This window comes from Rhipicephalus sanguineus, chromosome 3 (genome assembly GCF_013339695.2).
Source record: "Rhipicephalus sanguineus isolate Rsan-2018 chromosome 3, BIME_Rsan_1.4, whole genome shotgun sequence".
NCBI classification, from domain to species: domain Eukaryota; kingdom Metazoa; phylum Arthropoda; class Arachnida; order Ixodida; family Ixodidae; genus Rhipicephalus; species Rhipicephalus sanguineus.
Genome location: NC_051178.1, coordinates 165,318,829 through 165,344,221, shown reverse-complemented (window position 1 = coordinate 165,344,221; position 25,393 = coordinate 165,318,829). Strand labels below are relative to the sequence as shown.

The window sequence follows — 25,393 nt, the reverse complement described above, 5'->3', positions numbered from 1 at the left end:
GCGGAACCCAGTTTGAGAGCCCCCCGCGGATCCAATGGGTGATAATGATGGAGGAGGACGGTCTGTAGGGGCTGCCACCCATTCCCTTCTTGAAAACAAAGGGAATGAAGTTTTGACACCTGTCACTCGCAGAAACAATATGTGGCATGCGTGCTTTGTCACTAATACTTCACCACAATGCACTTGTGTATTGCAGTGAACCCTGCATCTGACATTATTTTGTGTAAGCAGCCTGATTGATGGCTGCTCTCCAACTGTTCACCTTATCTCCTTCTTTACATTTGAGCAGCATTTTCTGGTTGCATAATAATAAGATAATCCACTCAAAAATTGTGGACTTATTGTCTTACCACTACAAGTGATCCCGAACACCATTCTGTCTACTCCAAAGCAGCTTCTAAACAAATTTCCTTCTGCTCCAAATCCTAAACTGGCTGCACCACCACTAAAAAAATATTCGCTGACACCACTCCATTGACGATAAAGGGGTGCCACTGATGACATTGGCACATACTAGTTCTAAGGCTAAGACATTCCGCTGGTAAGCGCAGGGCCAAATGTTTCACTCTGCATTGCAATAGCCAAGTTTCTGTAGCGCTAGTGTGCAATATATGTGCATAAAAGTTTGCCCCATAAAATATTAAGTGGTAAGCACACTTAGCACCTTCTTAAGAAACATATTACATGGAGCATCAACCTTTTAGCCATTCCAATGTGTTTAAAAACTCATTGCCCTATAGTAACTCAAATTCCTATGCTATGAAGGCATCTCCAATCTCAAGAAAAACATTCATGCTGGGAACCAGTAACTGTACAATTTTTGCATGTCTATTTGAGGGATCAAGACCATTTACTTAAACAGCTGTCTATGTCAGTCATCATTGTACATAAACATGATTCCATTTTTCCACTCTTTTGTAAAGACACTGTTCACAAAGGCATGAAAATGCACTCAAGGTTTTTATTTATGAAGCAAAGAATATTGTTTAAGCATGCGCATGTCAGTGTACTTTTTTCTTTTTCCCCATTATATTATCAACCTTAAGACTGCACAAGTAATACAGTGAAATCTCGGTATAACGAACCTCAGGGGACCGCGGAAAAATGTTCGTTATTCTGAAAGGTCGTTATAGTGAAAGCCCAAAAATTTACCATAACAATAGAATTTCAGTAACGCAAACGTCCTACCTTTGCAACGGTACGTCCTTGAACTCGTTTCTCACAACAATGCACACGTGAACGTCAGACAAGGCACGTTTATTTGAAATAGTCCGTGATCGTTTTTTTGACGGGTGCAGCACAAACTGCGTCACGAACGATTCTAGACCGTCCGCATTTTTATCCGCCGCTTCGGTCGCTGTTCCGCTTTTTTCTATGAATATGCGGAGTTTCAAGTAGTCCAACGCATCTGCGGCCGACACGGACTCGTCGCGATCTTCGGGTGCTATCGTGACATCGTCGTCCATGTCATCGCTGCAATCCTTTAAGGCCCAACTGCATGCACGCGAGTTTTGAGCGACGGCCGACAGGATTTGCTGTCGCGGAGGGCCATCCATCGCCGTCGTTTGTCGCAGGGGTGCAATCGCGAAACGATGCTATTTCCGATTCCACACGGCTGGCTGATCGCGCTGATAACGCGGACGGACCGTCGTTCTGACCACTGGCCAAGCGCGAAAAACGCGAAAGGCATTGGAATCTGAAATAGAATCGTTCCGCGATAGCATCCCAGGTTTCTGGAAAGCCAGAAAACATCGCTTGTCGCCCGGAAGTGAGCATGACGAGCATCTCTGGCCCTTGCTTCGGTTGCAATTTGCTCGTGATGCTTCCAGTCGGCGCGTACTTCAAGGAATGCAAGTTATAGACTACCTTATTTACAGCCCCATCTCACGCGGAGAGCGAGGCAGCGGCCGTATTTTGTCGTTATTTATGATCGACGGTTCGTTTTGATGTTTCGGTGGTAGCTTGCTGCATTGGTGGTAGCTTGCTGCAATGTCAACATCGTCGTCGTGTGAGGTAGCCCTTCTCCCTGCGAAGCAACGATGTGAGGCGCTGCGGCTTTTCTTAAACGTTCTATGACAGCAAGAGGAAACGTTGTCGAGATGCGCCTCGTGGACTAACCCCAACATAACACAGTTTGCAAAGTGCGACGTAGCGTAGGCAGCGTACGCTTCCGGGCGCCCCATGGGATCACAGCAGATACTACTGCCGCGGTTAAACATAAGATTGCGAAAAAAGGAAGCCCCGAAACGCTTTTATGGCATCTTTATCTCAAACAAGACAATAATAAATTTGGCACGTTGCCATTCATCTACTCTGTAATTCTTTTTCGTAATTTGCCTGCGTGCGCGCAATAGTTTTCAATCGAGCAGCGCGACGGAGCCCGTTCGTCGCAGTCGCCTTCGCTCGAAAGTCGCGTGCTATGCGGCTATGCCTGGCTATGCATGCGGTTGGGCCTTTACAAAACCTGATGCGTTGTCGCCTCCGCAACGAAGGGAAAAAAAAAAAGTTCTCCGCCCGCGTCTTTCTCCTCCCGTGCCATCTCAGGTTTTAGCGGGAGAGCGTCCGCTCTTCGCGCTGCGTCGTCTGCTACCTTACAGCTCCGACTGCCATGACCGATACACTGAAATCTAAGAATCCTCGCATTTCGGGATATAAGTTCGTAGTACTGAGGTGTTGTTAAGATTACACGGGAATTAAATAACGATCGTTATTCTGAAATGTTCGTTATTCTGAAGTTCGTAGTAGTGAAATATTTTTACATTGAAACTATAAGCAGTCGGCACGGGATTTCTTAAAAGTTCGTTAATTTGAAATGTTCGTTAATGTGGTGTTCGTTGTAACGAGATTTGACTGTAGCAAGGTTGCAGATAGCCTTAATCACCACATATTTTTGCATTCCACTCTTTTCACGATTCCCTGGCAGTTTTATCTCCAGCTGTGCTACTTTTGTAATCCATATTACATACTACAGTAGACTCTCAGTAAACGAAAATCTCTTCAATGAAATCGCTGCTTAAAGGGAAGCTGAAGCACTTGTGAAAAAATGTCTTTTGAGTGTGTAATCATAGTTTAATCTCTGCTGAATTCGAAAACCAACGTAAGAGTTCACAGAAGTGAACGCAAATAGCATTTCCTGGCAAGAAATGGTGACTGCAGCCGCAAGGCTTCTTGAGATGCTGAGCGTACGCGGTGACGTCATCTTCGATGTGCGCGTAATCAGCAACATCAAAGCATGGCTGTCGTATTCAGTTTCACAAATGCGCACAGCTGGAACTACTCATGGAGGTCACGCTTGGAGATATGACGGTGCTGTGCGGCTCCCCAGCAATGACATAGTTCCGGTTAGTTCGTTTCCACATGCCCACACTTTCGGCGAGTTCGTAGGGGCAGAGCAAGACGAACTTTTCTTTCGCGTATTTTAAAGCTCCTGCTGTCACAACGGCGGAAAAAGTACACCATCGTCGACAATAATGTTGGTCCTTGTTAACAACAAAGTTTTACCGAATTCTAAAACCACTTCAGCTTCCCTTTAAGTTCCTTTTAATATGATTGGTTTCATACCTGAATTCTGCACCGTTGTTCATCTCTCAGTAAATGTAACTCCTATTAAACAGAACATATTTTTCGGGTTCCTTCAGGTTTCGTTTAACGAGAGTTTACTGTATTTACTTTCAGTTGTGACTTTAATGTGCTTCTCGCTTGAACAATGAAATTGCCTTTCTTTTAGTACGACATCAGGCAGAAGGCATTGAAGCTTACGGCCAACAGCATGTACGGATGCCTGGGATTCTCAAACTCTCGTTTTTATGCAAAGCCTCTGGCAGCACTCATCACAAGCAGAGGCAGAGAGGTGAGTTTTTATCTATCGTTCTCAACGTTGTTTAAGTTGCTTGCGAAAGCACCGCTTGTAACACCATGCTATTTCTTTCTTTCCAGATCCTGATGCAGTCCAAAGAACTTGTTGAAAAGGTTTTTATGCTTCCTACATCTTTTAGCACATTTGTATGCACAGATGTGTAGCTTCATTTTTTAAAAGATACAAAGCCACTACGCATAATATATGACCACAGCTGACTCCAGGATCTATAGTTGGCCCCATATTGCATTCGCACTGCTCAAAGACTGTGCTCATGTTTATTGTATGTTCATTTGATGTGACAAAACCTGCACATGCATGTAGTAATGTCTTTTCTGGGCAAAAGTTATGGATGGTTTAACTTCCACTGTTTGAGTGTCACTAGTGCCTATTGAGAATTCATTTAGGATGGCCATTATAATAATAGTGGCCTGGTTTTTGACATGATGTTGCAAAAGCTGCAAGCACATAAAGGAAACAGGCACCTAAGACTGAGAATGTGCCTGTGCTTTTCTATGGCTTCACGTGATTGTAATTAAGAAATAATTGGGCCAGTTGGGATTGCCTTTTTTTTTTTTTTTCGATAACCATGCACATAAGTGGAAATGGAAACTGGCAAAAATAAACGCACAGCTCTGAATCCAGTTGAACTTGCCCACACTTCAGTTTTTTTCCAGCTTGATTAGTAATATGTTGATGCTAATGTACAGCAGTTTAGTAGGTAGCCTTTTAGAAATTGGTTCAATTCGTTCATCTTCTCGCCTCATTTACTCATAGTAGTATTGCTTCCATTATGTAGCTTACTTATTTGATGTACATTATAACTTTGTTGTAGATGGGCTTTGAAGTCATCTATGGAGACACAGATTCTATTATGATCAACACCAACTCCAGGGACCTCAAAGAAGTCACGAAACTGGGGAATAAGGTGAGATGTGTGACACAATGCAAGTTTCATAACGTACTAATGCACCATCTATTCAGATCTGTACTATGCTATGTCACAAGTATGTTTTACATCATTCCCTAAGCATTTTTCTTTTTCATTCTACTTATTATTTTGCTACTTTATGATGTGTGTTTTTGTTAGCAGGCATCATTTTTATCATGTTTTAGTTTATCACCAATGTACTTTGGCTAAAATAATATCGTATTTCACTCACTCTCTTCTGCATTGCACTTTCTGGCGGCTTGTTGTTAACAATCTACTTTTTAAACATCCCACTTGTCTTGGGCACATTGCAATCATGTAGGTAGTAATTACAGCAAAACTTTATTGCTTCAGTCAGGTTTAAATGGATGGCATCCAGGTTAACCTTCAGATGCACTTTCAGTTGTCCTGTGCCTTTTGAATGCTTCAATGTGCGAAAGAAAAAATATTGGCTTTTGTTAAAATTTAATTCTGGTAATCTATTTCCTGCGCGTTTGCTGATTCCATTTGCCAGCATCTTCCTTACTGACACCTTTGTCATGTAGTACTGCAGAGTGCTTAGAACAGCTACCTGTTACGTCTCATGCAGATAAAAGCAGAAATAAACAGGTTCTACAAGCAGCTCGAGATTGACATCGATGGCATCTTCAAGTCAATGTTGCTTTTGAAGAAGAAAAAGTATGCTGCCGTATGCATCACTTTTGGACCCAACAACGAGCCAATCGAAACCCAGCAGCTGAAAGGATTGGATGTGGTGCGCCGTGACTGGTCAGAGGTAGCCAGGAAAACTGGCCAGTAAGACTGTTCTGTCCTTTGCTTGCTCCCACATGTTTCTCCACATTTGCGACAAGAGATCGCGTACTGCTAGCACTGTTTTTTCTAGAGCCTCAATTCTCTGCTCTTGTGACTTGCATAAAGCCACAGCAGATCCTCCCCACTCATTTGCTTTCACTAGGCGAGCTGTGCTTTGTGTATTGATCAGATGCAAAACCAATGAATCTTTAATGTTGTGTGCCCTACTTCCGGCATTTTATGCTTGACCACCATTGTGGCTTAGCAGCTATGGTGTTGCATTGCTAAGTACAAGGAAGCGGATTTCATTATTGGCTCCATCGTCCAAATTGCGAGAGTGGTCATGCCGTTCTTGCAAAGCGTCAGTGATTAAATGGTAAGCATAAAGTAACAACTGCAGCTCGTCAATCGTCGCCACCGTAATTTGTCGTAAGCTTTAGAAAATAATAATCATGATATTGTCGTAAAGTTGTAAAATTGGCTAATCGCTGTCTATCTTGTGCACTTTGCTGGAGGCTTGTGTGGGAATATTTTATTTCAAAGCAAAAACCAGACACTGATGTGTAGATACAGTAAAAGCTCGTTAATTTGACCTCCATTAATTCAGAAAATCAGGTAATTCAGGCATGTTCTCTGGTCTTGGTAAGCACATGTGTTGTTTAATTGCATCCAACTCTCGTTAATTCAGTTATATTTGGCCACAACTCGGTTAATTCAGACGATCCTCTGGGTACACCAAGCACAAAGCGCCCCAAATGTGCAACACAAAGGAGCGAAAACAGCCGCGGACCTTCATAAAGGCGTAGTCGCCATCCACTATCTTACCACAATCGTGTTTTTGGCAACCAAGGCTTCAGCGGCTGTGGCGAACTTGTTTTGTTGTCGTTTTTACTCGGCACACGAGAACAGCGTGGGCACTATCTATTTGCATTGATAGTGACTGGGGTCAAACCTGCAACAAGCAGTAGCTTCATTTTCCCACGTGCCTTCAGAACTATGTAGTCGTCATCCGTGATTGTGCATTAGCGAGCCAGGTTTATTCAGCAGCAGATGCATGCGATGCTCAGCAGTTTCGTTTCTACTCTGGACATATGTCACGTACCTGCCTTCAGAACGGCGTGGACACTATGATCGTGTCTTTAGCGATCACTGTTTCATCCACAGCGGACGCGGCATCAAGTAGCTTCATTTCGACTTCAGGCAAAAGCGCAGTGTCACAAAGCTCAAACGTGGTGGAAGCTGTTGAAGATGAAGAGCCTCAGCCGCGGTTCGCATGCTGGCATGAAACCCGCTTGCTACATTGTGATGGACAAACGATCAGTTGTCAGCCATTTTTCCGCTGAAAAAAAATTATCGTTTAGAGCACGTTTCGGCTTAAGACACAGTGATCTTCAGCTACGGTTGCATTGTAAACAATGTCGCGAATGACGAAAATTGCAGCGTTTACACTGCATAAGCAAAATAAGTGCTGGATTTACGTATTTGTCAAGAAAATGAAAATGCATTGGTGTAACAGATACTTGGCTATTGTTTTGTTGATGGTACGTTCAATAATTTGGCATTCGGTTGATTTGGACATTTTTTCCGGTCCCATGAAATCCAAATTAACAAACTTTTACTGTATCAGGAACGGAATAAGCAACGGGTACCTGTGTGGCAACATTGTTCTGAACCGTGCCTCTGTTTGGTTCCAGGTTTGTCATCAACCAAATCTTGTCAAACAGCTTGAGGGAAGAAATCGTAGATAAGATCAACACTCACTTAATGCAGCTTGCTACCAAGATCCAGGAAAATTCACTTCCACTGTCCGACTACTGCATCACAAGGGTAGGTTCCATTCAGCTTGCAAACTCCTTTAATGAAGAAACTTTCAGTAAGTTTTGCTGTTTTCTATGCCAAAGTTGCAGTCTTTGGTCAATTGCCCGGAATTTTTGCACTTTTAATGAGATCAAAAAGATCAGAAAAGCCTTTTTTATCAATTTCAATCTTTGATTTACAAAAGTAGCTGTCATTGTTTTGATGCACTTGAGGGAGCACCAAGAAAAAGCTTGCGTTCGATCAGATATTTTCGATTAATTATGCGAGTTTTCTGCATACAGTATACCTAATGCAACTAGATTAATTGCCTAGCAGATGTGACCCGAAGGTTGCCTCAGTTTGGTTGCATGCAACATTTTCATCGTGCAAATAATATATTAGGTGCATTCCCTCATACTGTGCAGAGTTATCCTTGCACTACCATTCCACAAAACATTTCCATGATAGTTTGCCTTGCCTGTGTTATTTTTATGTTTTACTGATTGCCACCACCTTCTTCTCTCCATTCAGCAACTCACCAAAAACCCCGAGGACTACCCAGACAAGAAAAACTTGTGCCACGTTCAAGTTGCTCTGCGGCTCAACAGCAAAGGTGGCAAGAAGCTGCGCCATGGCGACACTGTCACCTACATCATATGCAATGTAAGCACGCACATCTTTCCAAACTTCGTTCTACATTTGTTCAGTAGTCTGCTCAACTGGGCTGGTTGGTACATTATTAAAACGAAATCAAACTGTGCATAAAGGTTTCCTGAATAGCTTTTTCAAGTAATTATCGAATTACCTCAGCATCATGGAAGTTTATTGCCTCACGAATCGATTGCTCTAAAAAAAAAATTACAAATTCATCGAGAACAAACGGAGTACAGGGATTCGTCGCATGCTTTGAGCACTTTCTTCTTTCGTCCCAATGAGAGTGCTGGAAGCTACACAGGGGGGATGACAAAGGGGCAAGAAGCTGCGTTGGTGCACGCCATGAACTTGAATGCACATCATGAGACACGATCGCTCTCTCCTGGTGTGAGTCCTGTGCACGCTAGTGTTGCTACTGCCGTATTTACTCAATTCTACCGCGCCCTCGATTGTAACGCGCACCCGTTTTTCGCGACCAAAAAAACAAGTAATACATTGATTGTAACGCGCACCCATTTTTCGTGAGAGAAAAGAACAAAAAAAGTCCGTAGAAGTCAAACTTCGCACATTCAGAAGAACAAGTATTTGGGTTTTAAAGAATTAAAGTTTCAAAAAGTAAAACACAGTCAAAAAGCGGGCCTTGCCGCTAAAACTGTCACCACTACGGCGGCGATACGAGTCGTGTAATGGATCAGTCCTCGTCGCTGTAACGCTCTTTGATTTCGGGAAACCGGCCCTGCTTTGGTCGGCTGAAACCTTTTCGTGAAGCTTTGCTGTAAAAAATCTTCTGCTTCTGTTTGCACCAGTCTCGCATGCACGTTTTGGGAACTCCGAACGACTGCAATGCGTCCCGATTTCCGTCCGTCTCTGCACATGTAATAACTATTCTTTTAAATGCGGCATCGTGGTGCACTCGTCGAGTATTTGGAGTCTGAACTTCCATACCGTCGATGCGAACGCAGAACGGGATGACAATCTCCTCAGCACACGTACGAACTGAAACAATAAGCAGAAATGGCCGTGGCGTGTAGGAGGTGGCCATTTTGAAATGCCGATGGCAATATGAACCGAGTTTCTTTTTTTCTTTTTCGGTACTCGATTCTAATGCGCATGCGATTTTTAGACTCGTTTTACCGGATAAAAGGTGCGCGTTAGATTCGAGTAAATACGGTATGTAATTTTTGCACACTATAGAGAGTGGCGCCAGCACTTATTACCCGTGGCTCATCGTGGCAAGAAGCACTAGTGTTCCTGTATATGCTGCCACAGGCAGCAGAGTTGTGCGTAACTTTTCCTGCGCCGCCTGCACCACTATTTGCCGACTGCCATCACGGGCTGCAAAATGACGTCAAATGTTCAACTGCACCATTGCAAAGCCAGCTTTAAGGTTGCAACACCACCTTGTCGTTGCTTTCATTGTCATTGACATTGCAGTGAGCGTGCGTTTCATTTACCAGCTCCAGGTACATTAATCCATGACATTGAGTCAAGGGCTTTTATGACGCTGCAATATATAAAGCACATCACATTGACACTTGCATTCCAGTACAACAGGGTCACGATACGTAGTTCCTTTGGTGACGATCATTGATCGGCAGCTGAAATGTGCTCACGTATTTGTCCGCCTTAGGTGTGTGACGTTTTCTTTAAACACCCTTTAAAACATTCCTTGCCTTCCAGCCTTGGCAAGAAAACTTTGTGTGCAAGCTGAAAGACATTGCACACTGCTTTACCTTGCGAGGTATTGTGCGGGCCCTGTGACAAGTTATATTCGCATACATAGCGCTTTCTTCAACTTTAAAGGCTTTGAAGAAAAGTAGTGGACGATTTAATAATATGCCCTTTGACTGTGCATTTTAACCAAGCTTGTTCGGTTTTTTCATGCCACCATGATGTACTACATTGCTATAAAGATGACAGTCACTCTGTTTAAGTAAGATTTAGGCGACAGTATCACACCCTGCTTTGGTATTTTGTACTTGGAATTCGGAGCCTGAGAACTAGTACGGAGCTGTAATGCAACCTACACTTCTCTTACCCACAGGATGGGAGCCAACTGCCAGCCTCACAGAGGGCTTACCATCCAGAAGAGTTGAAGACAAATGAAAACCTTTCAATCGGTACGTGTCACGGTAGTTTGCCTATTAAATGTGCATTATGCATGATTGAAGTCGGACAGTCCTAGAAATCACAGTAAAACAATTTACAGTCAATTTTTTTGCCTTTCAGATAAACACTACTACTTGTCTCAACAAATCCACCCAGTTGTGGCCAGGATATGTGCTCCCATTGAGGGAACAGATGCTGCCATGATTGCAGAAGTCCTTGGTGAGTGCACCATAGTCTTTTGCTGTTTCCTTTATTGTACAGGGGTGGTCAAAAGTTCCCAAGCTGCAACACCCGGCCGCGGAGCAGCGGCTCGCTACTATCGGGGCGCTGCCATCGCAATCACGCCTTGGCGCATGCTGGCGTCCAGCGTGTGCGTGGAAGGGGAGGGGGTGGTGTATCCCTCTCTCTCTCTTTGTTGCTCTCCTTCATAAGGAACCTAGGTATAAACTACTACTGTGCAGCACTGCTTATTCCACTAAGATGTTCCAACTAGCCCCAACACAAGCTCTTCTGAATACATTTCGGGCTCCGACCAAGCTCGTATGCAGCGAAATGGCCTGCGAAGACGGCTGATAGAACCACCGCAGTGCCAATGGAAAGTTAAACACACGATATTGTTTTCCAGGAAGCTGAAAACTACAGTAATGTATATGGTGCCTAGCTAAATGTGGCCGCAATCATGATGCGTCAGTTTTCCGGAAGACTGCCGCCTCGCTACACGCTGCACAGTAGTAAAACATCGACGAGCGGACAGTGAGGGAACATGACACACCAAGTTTATACGTCGCTTTCTTATCAAGGAGAGCAAGAAAGGGAGAGGGGTGCCCCTCCCCCTTCATGCACATGCTCGACGCCAGCGTGCGCCAAGGCGTGATTGCGATGAGAGCGCCCCGATAGCAGCGAGCTGCTGCTCCTCAGCCGGGCGTTGCGGCCTGGGAACTTTTGACCACCCCTGTACATTCATTTCAAGGCATGTGGTTCATATGCATAATGTTAATGTGGTAGGCCATGTAAGTGTCAATTCTACTATTCAGTAGCATAGTGTGATCTCAAGAACATCTTCCTGCTTGCTTACATACGCTGGGGTGTGGTTGGCATGTACTAGTAGTGACATAACTGTTTTCTTGCACTGAAGTATATCAAGTGAAGTTCCACCCAGCTATGCCAAACTTGTTCAGGGCAGACTTATTAAAATTAGCCTGTTAAAATTAGCCATAACAGCTCACCTGTTATACTCAAGGTTTGCCGTGTGTCATGGATAGGAAATTATCATCACAAACCGGCACACGCTATCTTCGTCCTCTTCTTCCTCTTCTGCTTCGCTCCCAGAATATGTGTGCCAATTTGTCCGGCGTGGGATGCAATAAATCTGATGGGCGTGAGAGAATGAGCACAAAAAGAAAGAGAGAAATTCTTGGCTAAAAAAAGTTTCTTGGCAACACAAGATTCGAACCCGCGTACCCACAATCTGAAGGCAAGCATTGTAACCACTTGGCTAACCAGGCACACTAGCAGAGCATAGCATAACCTTGCATAGTATAGTATAGTATAACAAGGGGTGGTGGGAGAGGGAAGTGAGGGTGAGGAGGAGGAGAGAACGAGTACAGAGACAGAAAGAAAGACAAAAAAAAAGACGCAAAAGGATGGAAGGCGAGAGAACGACTACAGAGAGACAGGGAGAAAGAAAAACATAAAAAGATAGACAGACAGAAGAAGAGATAGAAAGAAACAGACACAAAAAAAAGGCAAAAAGAGAGCAAGCATAGCCTTGTGTAAGATAGTATAAGCAAGGGGTGGGAAAGAGAGAGGTGAGAGGGTAAAAGCCTAGCCATGTCAGGACCAGCTAGGTGCTCGCCAGTTCTGTTGTGAGCCAGCCTTGCGGGACCTAGTGCAAGCAGCGCTAATTTTTTTAACTAAGCAGCCAAATGTTTCCTGAATTGCCGCAAAATTAGCTTCAGTGCTTAGAATAACCCATAATTGCGGTTTGCTGTAGTGCTTGATCTCGAAAAATTGCTGTCTGCAGGCTACTCATGGCTGACATTGACTGCAGCGTGCAGTTGGCGTCATTATTGCACATATTGAAATATCTGTTATTCCAACCTTAGTCCTGCCTCCACTTCGCATTCTTAAGGAGGTCAGTCTGCAGGATCACACAAAATGTGTTGACATCATCTGAATTGTTCAATTTATTGCCTTGGTTTTTGCAAAACAGTACACAGACGGTGTGCATGTAGGGGCCAGACATAGTTCTGTTATCCTGTGTGTCCTTGTCTGTGTGCATTGTTGTCACATGGGGCCTTTCTTTTTGGTCTTCTTCCCACGGTTTCCATTTTTTTATCAATATCTTTACATGTGTTCATGGAGATGTTCACGAAATGAAGTAGTACATGAAACTTACGTGAGATATGCATGAAATGTTCATGAAATTTATTTCATTTAGCATGTATGACACAGATGGCTTGGTCTATGAAGTAACCCTTTAGTTCAAGTTATGCGAATTTGGTGTACTAAGTTTGATCTACAAGCTCTACCAGTACCAAAGAGCATACGTAATAAGCATCTCCGAAAAATATTCCAAGCACTGTCAACATCACTGGTGACAAAAATTCAACATGTTGGAGTAATTGCAGTAGACTGTATTGCCATTCATAGGTCGGCAAACTCACTCATGAGTCGACTCACTCAAATTCAGATCGAGCTGCTATTATGAGTCCAAGTGAGTCCGGTTGAGGAAAGTTTTAGTGAGTCCGAGTGAGCCCTAAGCGCAAAATATATTTCTTGAGTGAGTCTGAGTGAGCTCCAGTTTTTTTTTGCCGTCCTATGACCCTATCTACTCAACTTCAGCGTTACTATCAGCCTTATGTTGGCTCACGATTATACTCTTGTCTACTGACTAGAGTTCGTATGCCAGCTCAATATTTATTGATCAGAAGCGTGAGTTACGGAGGGAGCTGCCTTGACCTCCTCCCACAACCTCTATCACGGGAAGTTATTGATAAAAATGTCTCGTGTGAGTCGTCTTTCTGTAAAAATCTGGTTACTGGTATTCAACCACTGATAACTCGCATTTGAAGGTATGAGATCAAAAGGCGCCACGTAGAGCACTGATTATGTGAGATATTGGCATTAAAGAGCATTGACACCATGGTCAAAAAAGCTAATTACAGTAAAAGCTCGTTAATTCGAATTCCACGGGAACGCTGAGCAATTTCGAATTAAACAAAATTCGAAATAATGAAAGTGAGCAAAAATGGGTGGATTTCGGGGGTGGGGGCACGAAAAATATTTATTGGCCAAAAAAGTCGGTGATGACCATCTGCTTCTTTTCTCTGAATGCCACAGCTGCGGCTCTCTGTTCCAGCGCGCGGACGCGGCGCAGGGAATCCTCTTCACCCTCTTCAAAGCTGAAGAAGAGACGCGCCACATTAAGTGCCTCCATCACCGCAGAAGCTGACGGGCGCACAGGCGCTTCGTCATCTTCGTCTTCCTCACCTTCTGGCTCATCAGCAACAGGCTGCGCACCGGCTACTTGAGCGATAATGTCCTCATCAGTCAGGGCACCACACACCGATGCACCGGTGTCAACTTCAACATAATCGGCAAAACGTACGCCCCGAAGAGTGTCGCGCAATGCCACTGGCATGAGCTCCTCAGCCCCGTCCACGTCGACGTCACAACTATCCTGCGCACTTCCAGCTGCAAATCCACTGTGGCGGAAACAGTTTGCGATTGTGGTCGCGGTCACCTGTTCCCATGCGCGCACCAACATGTGCATGGCAGTGAGCAGCGTAATGCCGAAGTCCTTCCTGTCGCCCGCGCACAAAATCATTCTCTCCAGCATGTGACGCCTATAAAAGCACTTGATGTTCCTTATCACACCCTGGTCCATTGGCTGTAGGGCCGCAGTCGTATTTGCTGGAAGGAACACTAACTTTGTTGCTCTCAGCTCAACGTCGACTTTGTGCGCCGAACAGTTGTCGACGACAAGAAGAACGCGTCTGCCGCCCAGTTCCATTCGCCTGTCGAATTTCAGTAGCCACTTCCTGAATAGGTCACCTGTCATCCAGGCTTTCTTGTTTGCGGCGTACTCCGTCGGCAGTGACCGAATGTTTTTGAAGCACCGTGGCTTGAGTGCTTTGCCAATCACAAAAAGGGGGACCTTTTCCGTACCGGTCATATTTGCGGCGACCAGAACAGTGACACGCTCTTTGCTGCGCTTGCCGCCGGCACAGCTGTCTCCCTTGTAGGTGATCGTCTTGTCTGGCTGCAACTTGAAAAATAACGCTGTCTCGTCAGCGTTAAACACATCCTGTGGTGAGTAGCTCTCCAAGTACTGCTGCAGGGTGTCGCTTCTCCAAGTAGCGCATGTTTCGGCGTCCACTTCCTTTGCCTCGCCGGATAACGTGCGGAATACGAGATTGTGCCGCTCCCTGAAACGATGAAACCATCCCTCGGAGGCGACAAAGTCTTCAATGTCCAAGCGCAGGGCGAAATTGGCTGCCTTGGCCATGATGATAGGGCCGCTCAATGCGATACTCTGGGCTCTCATTTCTTTAACCCAGATAATCAAAGCCGACTCCAGTTCCGGGAACTTCGCTGTCCTTAGCCTTTTTCGACTGGCGCCAAAATCCTCGGCTTCATAGGCGTTTTCAATGGCAGTCCTGTTGCGTATTTAGGTTGACAACGTGCTCGGAGGTATGCCGTGCTTCCTCGCAATTTCGTATTTGCTCGAGTTCCCTTGGTCAACCTCTCGCAAAATTTCCACCTTCTCCTTGACAGTCTGCGCGCAGTAGTTTCCCCGCGGCATCTTGCAACTTCGATGCGGAATAAGACGGCTTGACGGCGTGAACGAACAACGTGCTCGAGGAACAAAGTGACGCTGCCGGGTGCGGTCTAGGACTGCTAGGACTACTCCGCCGACTCCTCAGCGTCCCGCGGGTCCCGTGTATACAAGTGGCGCCAGGCGCTGAGATAGCGGGAGGGCTACGGAAAAAAAAAAAATTGCTCCCTGGATTTCGGAGGCCATACTTTGCTTGCCCTTTGCTCGGAGGCCACTTGAAGCTCGAAAAAACCGGTCGTGCCACCTATCGTTCGGCCATAAAAGCTTCCACTAGTGTTTGACGATGATGACGCTCGGCGGCGCGCGCTTCGAATTATCCGTAGAAGCGGCAATTTCTGTTCGAATTAACGAATCGTTTTACACATGGTCTCCTATGCACTGCGGACCGGACTGTGGCAACCATTTCGAATTATCCAAAATATCGAATTAATGAGGTGTGAATTAACGAGCTTTCACTGTATATGCTAACACACTCATGAGTCGACTCGCTCAGACTCACTCGGACTCAGATCGAGCGGTGAGTCTGAGTCTGAGTGAGTCCAGCTGAGTAATATATTAGTGAGCATGAGTCCGAGTGAGTCCGGTTGAGGAAAATTTATTGAGTCTGAGTGCAAGTGAGTTCGCTTGAGGAAAATCTTGGTGATTCTGAGTCCGAGTGAGCCCCAAGCGCAAAATATATTTCTTGAGTGGTCTTAGTGAGCTCCACTGTTTTTGCTGACCTATGTTGCCGTGCATTAAAAGCTGGCAGCGCCATAATATTTTGCTCTTGAGATGTAGTGCTCTCCAGTTTTTCGTACTTGCCTTTACACTTTTTTTTTAACATAGCTTCAGTGGTTACTGTGAACACCACCAATTTGCACCTTCTGAAGTCTACACGATGCAAGTTTCAGTGTTGGCATAAACATATGTAATATGCACATGCGTACATCGATGTTGTAAAGGACATAGTTTCATGTGTTTCAACAACAAACAGTCGGATGTGTTAAGCAGTGAACCTTACTGGTGCCATTACTCTGACTCTTTGCAAAGGCTTGGACCCGCACCAGTACCGGAATTACAGCTACAACAGAGACGATGATCCCGGTGCCAAGCTGAGCATGGCTAAGACATTTAACCTGAATGATTACAAGGATTGCCAGAGGATCAGCTTCTGCTGCCCTGTTGACAACTGCAGTTCTACAATCACAGTGGAACACATTTTTGAAGGAACTGTAAGTAATAAATTCCTTTAAAACGATGCGTTGGTGATCTAGTTGGTGGTTATCCGTAGTAACTTTTAGCACAACAAAACAACACAAGAAAAATGACAGGACACAGCCCACAGCGCCGTGGTCTCGTGTCCTTTCTTGTCCCGTCTTTTTAGCGCTGTTTTTCACTCGTAATCATGAACCAACCAGCCAAAATGTGTACCCTACTAGACAGGACGCAGCACAGTGCCCTGTCGTCTTGTGTCATTTTGTTGCACTAGAAGTTACTATTAATAAATTCTTTTTTTGTTAGCTTACCAGACTAAAGCAGTACATCCCCTTCAAGATGAAAGCAGGGGCCCTTGGAACATAGTTCACATTACCAGGAGTACAGTATAACAAAAGTGTACCAAATTTATGGGAACTATAGATGAAAGTCGCCTGCTGTTCAGCATAGGATATGTAATTCTTTAATAATGTGGTCCGTATGGGAGCCTACACACTTTAAAACGTGGGCAGTTTAGTGCTCCAGTAAGAAGTGAGCTGCATCCTATATTCTTCATCGTGTAATGCAACTAAAATGCTCTTTCATTGTGAACTTTAGTGTGGCTCAGTGCCATTCATATGCTAGTCGATATTGTGGTGCTTCCTGTGCATATAGCATGCTTGTTATTTTTGTACTGTCACCCTGAAAGCAGGGGCGGTGCCAGGATTTTTTTTACTAGGCGGCGAGCTCTCATGACAAATGAGTTTCTTCAGGGGGGCAGGGAGGTGGAGAACTTAACCGTTGTGTTTTGAATATGTTTGCTCTTTGGTGCGGTGAGCAAAGGGGGGTAGGCAGAAATTCTGGAGAGGCAGCTGCACCCCCGTGCTCCCCGCTGGCACCACCCCTGCTTAAAAGAAAGCCTTGCTTTAGAATTTCTACTTTTTGCATGTGAATGTAGATATCATTTTTTTCTCGGCATCCATTGAACTAGTACGTCAAAACATTGAGAGCTGCCGAATGTCAAGAGCTGTCACTTCTTTTATTTAGGCTGTCGATCCTTTTACGAAAGTTGCTGAGAATCGGAAGTTTTCGAGCAAAGAGAGAAAACATTGGAAATGTGTAAATGCGTAAAAATCGAATAATTCTATGTGTAAGGTGTAATCCGTCATCACTGACTTCTCACAAGGACATGACCTTTCTTATGCAAATAATGTCGTTGCGAGAAAGCGCTCGCACCACCGCGTTAACTGTCACTAACACTCGTCTCCTTTTTCAGGGAAAGAACCTGACGTTTAGTCTTGCAGCGTGTTCTGGTTGCAAGACTGACCTGTCCAGCTACCTAAACGCTCTCTGCAATCAAATGACTTTGCTCATTCGATCGTTTATACAGAAGTTTTACTTGGTAAGCCCAGTTAAACATCTTTTCTGTGTCTTCGCCAGCGAGACTTGTGGGTGCTATTACGATAAATCTTTCTAAGAGGCCTCCTGCAAAGTGTAACGAGTTCAGTACGAGAAATTTGTTACTGCTGCTGAAGGTCCATCTCACTAATGCAATACAGCGTCCTGTATTAGAGTGAAACGTTTAAACTATGACTAGTTGCAGATGTAGTGTTTCAATTTGCCTGGACTCGGTGTGGCTGCATTCAACAGCATCTTTAACTGTGCATATCTCTTATCACTAAATGCCTGCTAGTATTGGCTATAGCATTGTGCTGCTGAGCGCAAGGGCGTGGCTTTGATCTTTGACTGTGGCGGCTGCGTTTCAATGGGGGTGAAACGCAAAAATGCTTGTGCAGTACTTAAATTTACCTGGCTGCACATTAAAGTACCTCGTGTAGTTTAAATTACCATGGAGCCTTTCACTGCAGTGCTTATCAGCCCCATGGTTTATTTAGGTTGTATTCCATGAATAAATTAAATGCTGTGTAGTTACTTCATAAAGCCCTATGGGCTACAGGAGGCCCCTTCTAGTGGCGTCACGGGACCCGTGTTACAAATTTTATTTATGCAGGAAACCTATCTGTACAGCAAATTCTTAGCATGGTGGTGGAAAAAAAGGCAATGCCACAAAGCCACCATCAGCATCTGATTAATTGAAGGCGTCAATAATACTCACGTTTAACTTCACGGCCCCTTATCGGCGGTAATTGTCTTGCTTTGAGTGAAAAACCATTGGAGATGACAGAGCAGTCCATGGCCTGAAGCCTCTCAGCCACATCTGAATGACAAGCAGCAGACAAAACTACCCTTTGTTGGGCCGTTATTGCTTTCTCTTTTTTTTTTTCACACATTGTTGTACATATTGTTTACCAGGTATGCCTGCGCTATAAAAGTACTGCTATAGTACTGCTTACAGTCAAAGCTATTCTGAACAAAAATGCTAGTGTTTGGAATGAAAAGTGTTGCAAAAAAAGAACATGTATATCATGATTCACACTATTATTCAGATGGAAAGTGTGAAAGTTCCTGCACTTTCTGAACGAAGAGTATTCGAAAAGTGTGAGCTTGTAGAGTTAACGTTGCTAATAGGCAATAATGTACATGCACGCTCTCTATTCTCAGTGTGCTCTAAATAAACTGTTCGGTCACTTTCATATGGTCTGCAGTGCTTTGATACGACTTGGAACATGTACACAAAAATGCATCAGCAATTGATACAGTACTACTGCACTCTTCGCTACTCATTAAAAAAAAAAGAACTGCTGACACCTGCATGTTTTTTTTTTAATTTTGGGTTGTTTCCTATTAGGGCTGGCTTGTCTGTGAAGACTCTGGTTGTGGGCACAGAACACGGCAGGTGCCTCAGATTTTCGCCAAATCTGGCCCCGTTTGTGTTGCATGCCAGCGATCGGTCATGCTACCCGAGGTGAGTCCTCGTGGCTTTTGCACACATTAGGTAATGTTACGCAAGTGCTATGTGAAGACACAGTTCCTTGCAACCTCAGTGTGAGAGAGCAAGTTTAGAGCTGAGGGCTTTGTTAAATCACTAATTTTTATGAATTTGCAGTTTTTCTATGTAGTACTCAACTTGCTCTATTTTGCTATTAGTGTGTTGTAAATTTAAAAGTAAAAAAAAGGTTTGAAGTAACAAGCTCTGTTGGCTCTTGTTGCACACCAAGGACCTGAGTCGGTGAGAGTAGTATATGCCATCATCTGTAATGCCTTGCACATACATCATGACACAGTTATTCTTGCATGGAACATAAAACTTGCGTATCCCACTAAAGGTCGGCCTCTTTCCAACAAATTCAAGTGATTCAAGTGTTTCATAAGAGTACCAGTAAAATTTACCAACCTAGCTTGATTTAGTGCTTTCCTTCAATATCCTTTTAAATTTTACATGAAGGAGAGATGCATGACATCTCTTTTTTTTTCTCTCTCTCTCTTTTATTTTGCTTTCTTTAATCTTCAGTACAAGGTTTCAGACCTCTACAGACAGCTGACCTACTTCAGCAAGCTCTTTGACTTCTCCAGGGCACAAGCAACTCTTTCGGAGATCGAAAAGAGTAAGTCTTGCATTGTGCACACCTGTCAGATTTCACGATGTTATTGAGTGCACGTTTGCAGTTTTCGTAATTATAGCATTAAATTTGCTGTTTCTACTGCACGAGCACTACCCTACATGTCTAGCTCCCTGGAAAGTCTGTTTGTCATGAAAAATGAAAGTCCATTACGAAGATAGAGCAGAGCTAACATGGGTTTTAATGGAATAGATGTAAACAAACGACAAAGGAATAAATAACATATTAAATAAAAATTTAAAATGATAGAATAATATATATAAAATAAAATAGTAAGACTAAGATAATAATGACATTAGTGTTTCGAAATAAAGGAAAAACAATTGGAAAGATAAGATGCAGCTGCTTACGCACTGTGCCACAACCTGAACGCGAGTTTGCATACATTTTATTTTAGGCGTACGTTTGGCTGCAATCGGTCTGATTGATGAACACTTGAAATCAGAAAAGTTAGACAGTCACCAACCAAGAATGTTTATTATATATATATATATATATATATATATATATATATATATATATATATAGGATTGAACCCCAACATAAAAGTAAACTTTATTTTTGGGGGGCATAACACATACAAGGTTTGCCCGCGAGGTAAGGCAAAAGGAGGGCTTAAACCCCCTGACTAGACCTTACCTCGCTGGGGCAGCAGAGAGAGCGGATTCGAAAGTTACAATTTCACTAGAACATACTGAACACGATCACTAATTAGAGTAATAACATAATGACAGTAATGACATAGTAACAGAACATAATAATGCAGTGACTAGTAATGCTTATTAACAGTAACACCTAGTATCATTACTAATGCAGTAACCAAACATATTAACATTTATACAACACATCTAATTCGGAAGCAAGAAACATGTTCATTATTAAATGTTTAAATTTGTGAATTGTTTTACAATTTCTGGCTACTTCAACAACATTAGGATACATATTACATAAAGACATAGTTTCATACTCAATGGTTTGCATACCATAGTTTGTCCTGGCCTTCTTCATTACTAATGATGTGTGGCGTAAACTGTATCCTGTGTCTCAACTAAGGTTTCGGTTTGAAAATGTCTCAAAGTTCCTGGAAACTTCTTTAAACAGCCGAATGCAAATCTTCGCTGAAGTCATCCTGACATCTTTATCAGGGATGGCGTCGGAATGCTACAGCAGCTCTCTGAATTTGGGATGTTGTCGTGGCAGTGGTTCCTTCAAGGGGCTTTCCTGCTTAGGCCCTGCATGTCAAGAGGCAACAATCCGATTGAGTGGTTTATTTATGCCCCAGTAGTAGCTTGGTTATGCTGCAACTGAACGTGTGTAGCAGCTGCAGTTCTGTAGAACAAAGGGAACCTAAAAATATTTTGGCCTGGTTCAAGGGCATGGACTTGTTTGTCAGTATGGGGGTCCCATGCTTTTGTGATGTAACCAATTCTACTATGAAGTAATGGTCTGTACATGAGTAGCCTTAGTTGTCAGGTCCAGATGAGGAATTCCAGTTGGTGCGTCCTAACACGCAAATAGTTATTGCATCGCTGATATGTACCTGAAGAAAGGTAAAAGCTGACAGGTGGTGGTGTTAGCTTCTAGATTCTAGTGCAGTTTAGTCAATTGCAGGAAGAGACTACTTCCAGGAAGCATGTAAAACCTTGCATTTGGTAATGGGTTGAAATAACCACTTTAGGTTGAATAGGTTCTTTAGCACTGTAGGTGAGTTAAGGAACTCGTTAATTTCTGTCTCTATTAATTTCTGTTAATTTCTGTCTCTCTAAGCCAACACATGTGTTGGCTTTTGCTGCAGTATTTATGCAATGGAAACAATAAGTTCGTAGGTCCTGCTGGCGAATTTCTGTCAAACTTAGGGTGTTAAATGCACATCATATCACTGCAACCTGCAAGTGCAGGGTCTATGTGCAAGACAGTGCCATCCAGCTGCTGCTCTTCCTACTACAAAATGCCAGAAGCGAGGGGGGGGATGGGGGGATTGCTGTTGTGGTTGTGACATACGTAACCATCAAAATATTTGAAAAGCGGCATGAAGCTCATATTCCAAAAGAGAATATATCGTGTCAGCTATAGAACTAGCTTAAACAATACTTTAGAGCTCATGTTTCAGTTCATGAAGCAATGTTGGCTGCATGCATGTTTTTGCTTCATATCAGAGGAACTGATTGGGTGATTGATCTGTAAGTAGGCACTTTAGAATCATCTTAAAATAAGCAAGTGTAAGTAAGTTAAGATACATCTGAAATATTCTTGTATGGGTGTGTGTAGTTGCTTTTCTTGTTTTAATTTGGGAAGAGCTGAAGCGCGATGCCTCGTAAAACGTCCGCACCGTGTACCCGCGATTCTCCAGCTCTAAGTGACCACCCGACACATTGACCAACTATGTGTTACCCCAAGAATACAAGAGAGAGAGAGAAAGCAAATAGCAAAGAATTCAGACGCAGAACACTTATCTCTGTCGCTATATCTGCCTGTGATCTTTTGTCCTACCTACCGAACGGCTCGCTCCTTTTACCTCTTCATCAAACGAACGACATTTGCCGAGGGTTTGCCATCAGCGCCGTGCCGAATGGAGAACAAATAGCGTCCGCACGAGAGCGGTAAACGCTGGTATCACGAAGTCGGGAGACCGGTAAAGTGCCATCGCCCCGCCCCTTTCCCTCCGTTGTCGTCGAAGTCGCGACGACGCCTGCAAAGTGGCGTCGTTTGTTTTGGTCAGAATTGCGGCCGTTTTCGGCGCGCTTCCGGGGCGGGTCGATTGGAAGCGGCCGTGGCGACGGGCACGGCGCATGCGCGCGCCGCTATACCGGCCGGCTGGGCCCGAGGGCGGAGCTGCCGTGGACCTCGGAGGCGGGAGTTGCCGCCGTTCCGGCTGACCATCGCGACGTTGGCGATGGGGTGGCACTGCATCGGTTTGCACAATATCGGGCGCCCGTGTAGCCTTCGCGTTTCATTCGCGTAGGCGCTTCGTGGGAGCGGTGGATTGTTTTGGCGCGCGGGTTGCTATTTATTAACCAAATGAAATACGAATTTAAATAATGGTGACGTTGAACCGAATCCCAATTCTGTACAAGCGCATGTGTTGTCACACAGGCGTGAGAATTGCGATTTCGTGGAATTGAGTCGAATAAAAGCCAATTGCGACAGCAGCTAATCAAGTCGAGTCGCTCAATATCGCCACTGCCTCTGCATAGCCCGAGCGCTTACGGGTTTGCTTTCCCACCGCACCTGCAGGCATACTTTATCTGAGGTGTTTTTGGCCGTGCCAGTGAGTGTAAAAGGCTCGGGTGCTCTAAAATTAGACTGGTTGAAGTTGCATGAACCTGCTAATTCAGCTCCAAAATGATATGGTGCATGTAACACAGCAGCCCCGCCGATACTCTTTCTGTATAGGGAATTCTCTCTCTCTCTCTCTCTTTTCGCAGTGTCAAACACTGCAATTAGCGCAAACCGCGAGGAGGTTTCAAAGAGGAGGGCTGCGCATAGAGGCAACATAAATTACCTCAGTAACTGCCGAGTTGTGACGGCTCGTCAACTTCCTCCTTATCTTTCGCACTACTTGTTTTGCTGTTGGCGCGCCGATGCGAGAACGAGCTGCGTAATGACAAGTTTCGTGTCTCGCGGAAGCTGCGAGTGAGAGTTGCCGCCGTGTGTGTACGCCTCGGCCCCCGCGCCTCCGAAACGAAGTCAGTTGGGAGCGAGGTTCCCATTAGCGTCGCTCATAACAGGCCCTTTCGTTTTCGAAAGCAGCAGCATCGCGGTAAAACGTTGACGGTGCACGGTGCGCGGTAACGTTGACGACGGTGCGCGAGTGCTTGCGTCAGCCAATCCCCGATGCCTTTTATTACGGGGTTGCCGCGCGGCACGCGATGCCACCACGCCTCGACGAAACACTGCCAGAAGGAAACCGGCGCCTATCGTATACTGTCACCTGTCGCATGCCCAGAATGCGCTGAAGGAAACGGCTGACACTGTCACCGTCGTCATCGCTTAAACTCGACCTCGCACTCGCATTTAAACTTGCGCGTGGAAGAGCCTCCTTTAAATCACCTTTCGAAGTTTTCCAGAGAAGGCAGACGTTCTGGTCAAGATGGAAGCTTGAAGATATGAAACATTCTTGAACAGGGAGTATCGCTGCAACCGACGTTTCGACTATCAGACTTGTGTTTGTCGAGGCAGCAGGTTGCTGCCTTGTCAAAGACAAGTATGCTCGTCGAAACGTTAGCTCCAGCGATGCCATTGTGCTTGCAACGCTGCACGGCGATGGAGCATAGAACTGAGATGTTTTCGTTTGCTCATTTGGGAGTCTTCTTAACTCAATCTTCCGGTAATCTAAAGCGCGTACGCCTTCCCCAAGGGTCGCCCTATATTAAAGGAATATTGTCATAATAAGTAAGAGAATTTTACGCAAAAGGAGCCTCTACATCTTCCATATCCATTCCTGTGAAATCGGGAGCAAGAAACCGATTTTTAATTTTCAATTGAGGCTGTCGTCAAGCGTATGGATATGGGAGTCGGATCTTCCTCCGCCCTAACCGACCCCACCCCCCCCCCTTCCGAAAAAAATTTTCTGACTACGCCCTGCCGCAGCGCTTACTCTTTGCAGTGTCAGCGGAGAGATCTCTAAAGTACTTCGTTCTCTTCAATTATTGAAGGGACAAAGAGCTTGGAAATCGGCCTTCTGTGAGGAAAATTACCGTCCGGTTGACGCCTTTCGGGCCTGCTAGTTCGCCCTCTGCCACCCCCCCCCTCCCCCCGCTCACACACACACACACACACACTCACTGGCGTCCTCTTTCCTCCCGCTCCACTAGCTCTCGTACCACTTACCCCAAGCACGCCTTTCCTAAATCTCATCGCTGTACGCATTCGCGTGTAGGACCGAGCTTAATTATATCGGTCCCGCTTGAGTGACAGCGAGTGAACGAAGCGTAATAACAAAAAGAGAAAGCAAAAGCCCTGTGGACACGAGACGACGGGGACGGCGAAGATTGCCACCTCAGTTTGGCGGCCCCGCCCCGCTTATTGCCCTTGTGGTCTGCATTTAGCAACGCGGGTCTGCGCACGTAGTTCGATGATAACAGCCCTGTGCTGCGAAACGTATCGCCGCGTCTCCTGTACCCTCCTCCTCCTTTTCTCCGGCAGCTGCGTGCGATCAGCGCCACCCGCGAGGTCGCTTTTAAAACGTCGAAATGACGGGGAAGGCAACGAGACGTCTTTCAGAAAAAGCGGCGCGGCTGACCGGGAGTCGCTTTGCAGCATCCTTACGCCTCTTCCATTACACACCTACCTCCATCGAGTTCTTCACTCGTATGCACCTGTTTTTACCTATTATTTTCACTGCCGCATCGCTTGCAGCGTCCGAATGCCCTCTGCAAGCCATGCAGTCAACAAGGTTCTTCTAAGCTCGAGTAGTTTGTTGCGGGCTTTAGTCCCCTCGTCCCTCCCCTCTCCTCCGCCGCTTGTCCCCCATCGTCTCTTCGGTCTCGTCTGTCGTCTTTTTGCCTTGAAATGTGTCCTCGTCGTGTCCGACCTCTCTGCGCATGCGTACTGTCGGACGCCGATCGCACTTGAGCGCCGCGCGACTCGAGGAAAAACGTCATGTGAGGTCCGTCGAGTTTCAACTCCCTCCCTCATCCGCGCGTATGTATATACGTGGCTTCAATAGATGCTGTACGACGCATCGGTTACCGACGAGAGAGCAGACGACGCGATGTGTG

General features: G+C 45.0%; 1 protein-coding gene across 1 annotated transcript in view; it reads left to right on the top strand.

Annotated features, from left to right (window-relative positions):
* LOC119387640 (DNA polymerase alpha catalytic subunit) overlaps positions 1 to 25,393 on the top strand; it is a 93,634-nt gene that overhangs the window by 48,098 nt on the left and 20,143 nt on the right. Inside the window, exons 25-36 of the mRNA XM_037655097.2 lie at positions 3,728 to 3,850; positions 3,937 to 3,969; positions 4,692 to 4,784; positions 5,377 to 5,582; positions 7,274 to 7,406; positions 7,908 to 8,039; positions 10,075 to 10,150; positions 10,260 to 10,358; positions 16,009 to 16,190; positions 17,429 to 17,554; positions 18,902 to 19,018; positions 19,565 to 19,658. Coding sequence (XP_037511025.1) covers positions 3,728 to 3,850; positions 3,937 to 3,969; positions 4,692 to 4,784; positions 5,377 to 5,582; positions 7,274 to 7,406; positions 7,908 to 8,039; positions 10,075 to 10,150; positions 10,260 to 10,358; positions 16,009 to 16,190; positions 17,429 to 17,554; positions 18,902 to 19,018; positions 19,565 to 19,658 — 1,414 coding nt within the window. The remainder of the gene's footprint in view (positions 1 to 3,727; positions 3,851 to 3,936; positions 3,970 to 4,691; positions 4,785 to 5,376; positions 5,583 to 7,273; positions 7,407 to 7,907; positions 8,040 to 10,074; positions 10,151 to 10,259; positions 10,359 to 16,008; positions 16,191 to 17,428; positions 17,555 to 18,901; positions 19,019 to 19,564; positions 19,659 to 25,393) is intronic.